A 7,088-nucleotide genomic window follows, 5' to 3' on the forward strand; every position below is an offset into this window, starting at 1 on the left:
TGGTCCAGGGATGCTGCTGAACACAGAGCAAGTCAGGGCCTGAGACATCCCCCTCTTGCAGAGGCTATGCAGCGGTTCCTGCTCCTGATCTACGTGGGGCTCACTGGCTCAGTCACCATGATCAGCTGCACTGTGCTGGCACTGACCCGCCTGTTCTTTGAGTTCAAAGGTGAGCAGGAGCAGGAGAGCTGGGGGCATGAAGCAGAGCCGTCCAGCGAAGGTGGGTGCTGGGAGGAAGCCGTCTGTGGCTGAGTCCCACCATGGTTGTAGATCACCTGGAGTTCAGTGTGGTGGAGCAGCTGCTGCAGAACATCTGCCTGTTGCTGGCCTCCCGCACGCGGGATGTGGTCAAGGCAGCCCTGGGATTCCTGAAGGTCACACTGCTGCTGGTGGACACCAAGCTCCTGGCCAAGCATGTGCAGACGATGGTGAGATCATGCACAGGGTGCCTTGAGGAGGGTGGTGGGGCAGAACTGCGGCTGCCTTGGGCAGCCAGGGCTATCTCCAGCTGCACTCTGACTGGGAGCCAAGGAAACAACCATGATCTCAGCAGCTGAGATGGCAGCAAGGAGGCCCCTCTCCTGAATCTGGAATTCTGGCATAGACGTGTCAAAAAAGCCCCAGCGCTGCCAAGCAGGGAGAACTCCCCATGGCCCTACCTGGGGCAGGCATGGAGAGATGGCAGCAGGGTGAACAAGGTGGCCATGCAGATAAAAGCTGGGAGGCTGGGTCCCCAAGTCAGGAGTGCTTTGGTCTTGAGGGTCTCTGTCCTGACAGCTGGAGGCTGTGGGGAACCTTTCAGATGACATGAGACGCCACTTCCGTATGAAGCTGCGAAACCTCTTCATCAAGTTCATCCGCAAGTTTGGGTAAGCCAGGGTCTCCTGGGGTGGCGAGGGAGCTCTCTGGGAAGCAGTGCGGGAGAAGGGGGCTGCTGACTGCTCTCTGTGTGTTTCCTCAGCTTTGAGCTGGTGAAGGGGCTGCTGCCAGCCGAGTACCATAAGGTGCTGGTGAACATCCGCAAGGCGGAATCGCGGAGCCGCAAGCAGCGTGCCCTGAAGAAGGCAGCTGCGGATATGGATGAGGAGGAGGCACCACCACCACAGCCCAGAGGAGACAGGTGAAGATGGGCTTGGGGTGAAGGAGCGGCCCCCACAGGGGGCTTGGCACTGGATCTGCTCAGCTGGTGCTTCTAGAGATGCTGGAGGTATCTCCAGGGCTGCTGTGCATTGTGGGGCAGGCTGCACCCCTGGGCTTAGTCCATTTTCCATCATCCTTTCCACCTTTTGACCAGTATGGAGGAGATCCTTGCTGACTCAGAGGATGAGGAGGAGGAAGAGGAGGAACGGCAACGGAGCAAAGAGTGGAGGAAGCAAGCACGGCAGAAGGGCCAGGCATGGCTGAAGGAAGGGGAAGATGATGAGCCCCTCAACTTCCTGGACCCCAATGTGTCCCAGCGGGTGCTGGGTAAGGAGTGGAGCTTCAGATGGGGCTGGGGTGGGACAGATGGGGCAGGGGCTGCTGCAATGCACAGGGGCCCTGGGGGTACAGCTGCTCCCAGAAGTGGATCCTTCTCCAGGCCCTGACCCATTTCTCTGTGAGCAGCCACCAAGCCAGGCCCCAAGCGGTCCAGAGGAGTGAGCCATGATTTCCAGATGTCTGAGGATGGACGCCTGATCATCCGTGATGAGGAAGAGGAGGTGGATGATGACGAAGCCAAAGGTACTGCCTGGGCTGACAGGGGCCACTCTAGACTTGCTCTGGGTCTCTGAATGGTTTTCATCCTGCCACCTGCATGTGGGTGGAAGTGGCAGGAATTGGCATGGCCTTGTGTCACACCCAGTGGCTCTCTTCTGGGCCGTTGCCCAGGGAAAGCAGTCACCTACATCATCAGGAGGGAGCTGGTTCAGCAGGGGCACCCTGCTACTGCAGCCCCCTCCAGGGGCTAGCACAGTACCAGGGCTCTCCCATGCCCTCATCATGCACTGACCTTGTTCTGTACCATAGGAGCAGATGAGGAGATGGCAGATGTGCTGCAAGATGTGGGTCTCCGCAGTGTGAGTATGGGGCTCGTGGTCCTGAGGAGCTGCTGGGGGAACTCATCCTTGCCAAACCACTGCCTGTGCCATGGCAGCTGCAGCTCTGCCCAAGAGGCCTTGGGACACCGGGCAAGTGCCAGCTGCCTGGAGGGGTGCAGGAAGTTGTCTGGGATAGGGATGCGCTGTCTGGAAGGTCTCTGGGTGCCCATGGGAGGAAGCGGGAGGTTGGGGGTTGATGGGAGGGCAGAACTGTAATGACAAGCCAGCTGCAAGGTTCCTGCTGCCTTTTTCTACAGAAGAAAAGTCAGAAGCGTCGGTTCAGAGAGGAGCCAGATGATGAGGAAGCTGAGGCTGGAACCTATTCTCAGTATAGAGGTAAGTCCTCTGCCTGTGCCCAGTCTGGGTCTCCCCAGAGGGCCAGTACCCATCTCGCTGTGCTGCTTCAGGGCAGCTGGAGCAAAGGTCAGAGGATTACAGACTGGGTAAGACTGGAAGGGATCATAGTGTGTCATCTGGTCCAGCCTCCCTGCTCAAACAGTGTCATCTCAGAGCATGGCACACAATTACATGCAGATAGGTCCTGAGTATCTCCATTGTGGGAGATTCCAGAATGCCTCTCTAGGCAGTCTGTTCCAGTACACAGTCACCCAGACAGCAAAGAAGTTCTCATACTCAGGTGCAACTTCCTATGCGTCAGTTTCTGCCATTGCCTCTTGTCCTATTGCCCAGCAGCACCAAGCAGAGCCTGACTCCATCTTCTTGATACCCTCCCTTCAGATACTTACAGACATTGATGAGGTCCCCTTTTAGGTGCCTCTTTTCCAGGCTGAACAGGCCCAGCTCTCAGCCTTTCCTCATAAGAGAGATGCTCCAGTCCCTTAATCATTCACTCGATCAGCTCCATGAGCTCCATGTCTCTCTTGTACTGAGGAGCCCAGAACTGGACACAACATTCCAGGTGCGTCCTCACTAGGGCTGAGTTAGAGGGGCAGGATCCCTTTCCTTTACCGGCTGGCAGTGCCTTAATGCACCCCAGGACACCACTGGCCTTCTTGGCCATGAGGGCACTGCTGGCTCATGAACAGCTTGTTGTCCCCCAGGATCCCAAAATCCTTCTCTGCAGAGCTAATTTCCAGCAGGTTGACCCCCAGTCTGAACTGGTGCCTGGTGCATTTACCTTCATTAATTTCAGGCAGTTCTCTGCACATCTCTCCAGAGATTTTGCTTGGGGGAAATGGCCACCCCTCTTCTCTCCTGACACCCAAGAGCTGGAGACAAAAACAGGAACAGCTTCCACAGCCTAGAATTAGGCAAGGGGAGCCCTAAGACCCCCTTCCTACACACATTCTCTTTTCCAGCTGGAGGCTCTGGGATCCATCGACAGCTGAACAAGGAGCCAGCCTTTGGTGCAGAGTACAGATCCAAGGTGAGGTATCCATGGGGTTGCAGGGTTTGGGTGGGGGGGACGCTTGGACTTTGGTGGGGCAGGAAACACCGTTTGTGTTGGGAGTCTGGTCCAGTAGCACCAAGGTTGGAGGGGATCTCTGCTCCAAGAGGAGCTGCCAAACACTCAGTATCTCTGAACACTGCCAGCCCACTTCAAAGTTCCTGTCCTATCCTTGCCATGGACAGTTCCTGCTCACTGTTCAAAGCAGGCGTCTGTAGCATCATCTTGGTGGGAAATCAGCTCCCAGGGCAGTGTGCTCAGCTGGCACCCCACTGCAATACAGTCTTTGGGATAGCAGGGTGGCAGGGTTGCATTAGAATGGGATGCACGCTTCTTCCCTGGTGCTGCATCTTCTCCCATGTCGCTGTCTCCCACAGAAAGGTAAAGGCGACGTGAAGAAGAAGGGCCAACTCGACCCCTATGCCTACATCCCCCTGAACAGAGCTAAACTCAACAGAAGGTGAGGCTAACCAGGAAGGGCACAGGGGTGGGAACAGGTTTGATCCTGCTTTTCATTAGGGTTTCTTGGTGGGTTTGGGAGCTCCCTATCATCTGCTGTGCCACTCCTTGCGGAGTCTGGAGCAGCATCCCCGTGTGCTAGCTGTGCTCAGTGCCTGCACCAACCCAGCTTCTGCTCCTTGCTCCCTCCAGGAAGCGGGCAAAAATGCAGGGCCAGTTCAAAGGCCTGATGAAGGGAGCCCAGCGTGGGGCCAAGGCTGGCCACAGGAACCGTCTAAAGTCCCAGCGCTCCTGAGGAGACTCAGGTGCTTGACCTACTCCTACCTGAGGACACAGCATCCTGTGAGTGGAAGAGCTGGGGGTCCTCTTGAAGGTGACCTCCATTTGTTTGAGACTCCCTGGGAAGCCACTTGGATGTATTATGGACTGATGGCCCTTCTGTCTCTGGGGAAAGATGCTGGGTTGCCTGGTACAGGCATGGGTGTGTGTGTGAGAGAGCAAGTAATATGTAAAGAATTCTCTATATTGATAAATACCCTCTGTTCTTACCCAGCCCAGATTCCTCCCCTCCTTCCCTTCAGAGCTTGCATAACTGTGCTCTGCCTCCTGTCCGTGTGCAGCAGGTCCTTCTGTTGCTGCAGGGCTGCTTCCTGCAAGGCTGCATAGCACGGGGCTCAGGCCAGCATCAGCCTGGACTGGGAGCCAGAGCTCTCTGTCCCACACTGGGCTTGCCTGGAGGCTGCTGGGAGCAGCACTGTGGCACAGAGCAGTGGGGCACACGTGCAGTAGGGTTGAGGCGTGGACTTGCCATAGAACAAAGCCACAGAGGATGAAGTCCTTACAACCAGCTTTCTTTAACAAACTCCTCCTTGGCAGGCTCTTCTGCCCAAAACTGTGGCCAGGGAATCTGTGCCATGTGTGAAGTGTCTGCCATTTGGCCACTGGACACTTTTCCCATAGCAGCCATGCCTGATGGTGGGGCAGGAACAGTTCACTGCAAATTTCTTCAAACTGGCTGGAAAACTGCTCCAGCAAATCTCTGTGCCTTGCCCTTTCTCTTACCTTTGAGAGCTGAGGAAAGCTCTTTGCTCTGACCACTTCCTGCCAGCTAGACCTGTGCAGCACAAGTAATACTGGACCTTTTTAGCTGCTCAGCCCTGTCACATTGGCCTGAGCATCTGGTTTTGCCCAACTACTTCTACGCTGAGCCCAAAAGATGGTGCTTGGCCGAAGCGTGCTGAAGAGAGCGGAGCTGAGGGTACTGGATACACGTCCCATTGCTTGCACTGCAAAGAACAGGTGTTGGTGAATGTAGATGGCTTTCCCTTCCTCTTCCATGTTAAAAAGCCTTCAGCCCTTTGTAATTTCCTATTGTGGCAGCTTACATGCTGGAATTGCAATGCTTGTCAGTTCTCTAATAAGCTAAAGGGATTGTGCTTGTTCAGCCTCTTACTGCAGGCTTCTTTCTGGAGGCTGCAAATCCAGTTTTGTGGCTTTCTTATGTGCTTCGGTTTTTTTTTTTCAAGATCCTTTTAAAAGCCTGGGATGGAGGAGGAGCTCTTGTACTGATACTGGTCCTGCCTTGTCAGGAATGCTGTTCCATTTGTGCTTTCCCACCCAGGGCTCTCACTGGGACCCTTGAGCCCCAGGACCATGTTGAGGTGCTGCTGCTCATCCTGCCAGAAGGGAGCTGACAGCCTGGCCTATGGGACAGGCTTCTCCAGCAGCACCTTGTGACCAGGAGCTACACTCACCTTCCTCTGCTGCCTGCAGCCTGGGCCTGATGCCCTCCCCTCCCCTGAGAGCAGGACAGGGGGAGACAGACACCAACACCTGTAACCTGTGGCTCTAGGCGCAGCGGAGCTGTCTTTGTGCTTTCCCTTCTCTCCTTGGAGACAGGGCCTGTAGCTGTAGCTAATTTATTTAGGAGCTCCAGCTTACTCACTGTATTGTTCTTCATTTGCATGTTGCTGCTTAAATTAGTGCATGCCTGCATGGAACAGAAGAGTATTAGCACCGAGGATGGTGTTCACTTGAGCCGGTGTCCAGAGAACAGATTCTACTGCAGCAACATCTTGTTAATCAGCTAATTAATCATGTAATGCAATGGAAACCCTTGGCGAGGAGATGTCATCCTGCCTGAGGAGGTTGGCTGCAAGTCAAACCTGCTCCCCACCAGCAGCTGTCCCTGGCAGGGAGCAGAGCTGCATTGTGGGGGCCCGCAGGAGCCTTACCACAGCTCTCTGATATGGGGCAGGGTGAGGGGTGGTGTGGATCCTGCCTCCTGCAGCTACCTGCCACAAATATTTTGCAGTTACCAATGGACAAGCACAAGTTGGCGTCCTGGAGAGATGCTTGGCTTTTGCTGCTCAAGCTGGGAGGTGGCTTGAAGGCTATTTGTTCACCCAACCAGCTCTTAAACCATGCAACTTCTTCCCACAAATGCCAGTGTTGAGTTACACTTACATATGCCATTGTCACAAAGGGTTCCTAACCCTTGCAGATACCAGCTTGAGGAGAGGCTGGCGGGACTAACAGTGCTGGCTGGGTGTCCCCTGGCTGGGCTGGGACAGTTGCAAATGCCTACCCTGATTCTTAAAGTTTAAAATCAGGGACAGGTGTGCCCTATGGGGCTGTGCCCACCCAACATCCAGATGGACCACCATCCTCCAAGCACACTGCAGCACCTTTCAGGGTTCCCCAGTTCAGAGTTGGGATTCCTCCCATACATGGTGCAGGGATGGGAATACCCTCCAGGGGCCAGCAGTATACGAGGAGCTTTGGTGTTTAAGCTGAAATGATTGGCAGCAAGATAATTAAGTGTGGAGGTTCAAAATGCCAAGGGACCACTCCAGCTGAAATCTAGTCAATTAAAAAAATATTACGTTAATTCCTAGTCCCCTCAGCACTCTGATCTAGAGTTTCAATTGTTTCTAAATTGTCTTTCTGCAGTTGCTACCCGAGCACTGCAGATGCAGCAAGTGTGCAGGGCCACAGGGACCCTTACTGTGGGCAAGCCAGGTCCTTTCACCCACAAAGGGGAAAAAAGGAATAAAACTGCTCTACCGGTGTCTATGTTCTCTAATTTGTCCTTGAGGGAGAGCAATGATAAATACTCAAGCCGAGATAGGAGTTGCAGTTTA

General features: G+C 54.6%; 1 protein-coding gene across 1 annotated transcript in view; it reads left to right on the forward strand.

Annotated features, from left to right (window-relative positions):
• The window catches only part of RRP12 (ribosomal RNA processing 12 homolog), an 11,760-nt gene extending 7,260 nt beyond the window's left edge, over nucleotides 1–4,500 (forward strand). Inside the window, exons 24-34 of the mRNA XM_008643830.2 lie at nucleotides 62–169; nucleotides 271–428; nucleotides 778–869; nucleotides 962–1,120; nucleotides 1,295–1,467; nucleotides 1,606–1,722; nucleotides 2,008–2,057; nucleotides 2,336–2,414; nucleotides 3,398–3,465; nucleotides 3,864–3,946; nucleotides 4,138–4,500. Of these exons, the coding sequence (XP_008642052.1) occupies nucleotides 62–169; nucleotides 271–428; nucleotides 778–869; nucleotides 962–1,120; nucleotides 1,295–1,467; nucleotides 1,606–1,722; nucleotides 2,008–2,057; nucleotides 2,336–2,414; nucleotides 3,398–3,465; nucleotides 3,864–3,946; nucleotides 4,138–4,240 (1,190 nt within the window). The 3' untranslated portion in view covers nucleotides 4,241–4,500. The remainder of the gene's footprint in view (nucleotides 1–61; nucleotides 170–270; nucleotides 429–777; nucleotides 870–961; nucleotides 1,121–1,294; nucleotides 1,468–1,605; nucleotides 1,723–2,007; nucleotides 2,058–2,335; nucleotides 2,415–3,397; nucleotides 3,466–3,863; nucleotides 3,947–4,137) is intronic.
• The last annotated feature ends 2,588 nt before the right edge of the window (nucleotides 4,501–7,088 follow it).

Source organism: Corvus brachyrhynchos, unplaced genomic scaffold (genome assembly GCF_000691975.1).
Source record: "Corvus brachyrhynchos isolate BGI_N302 unplaced genomic scaffold, ASM69197v1 scaffold61, whole genome shotgun sequence".
NCBI classification, from domain to species: Eukaryota; Metazoa; Chordata; class Aves; order Passeriformes; family Corvidae; genus Corvus; species Corvus brachyrhynchos.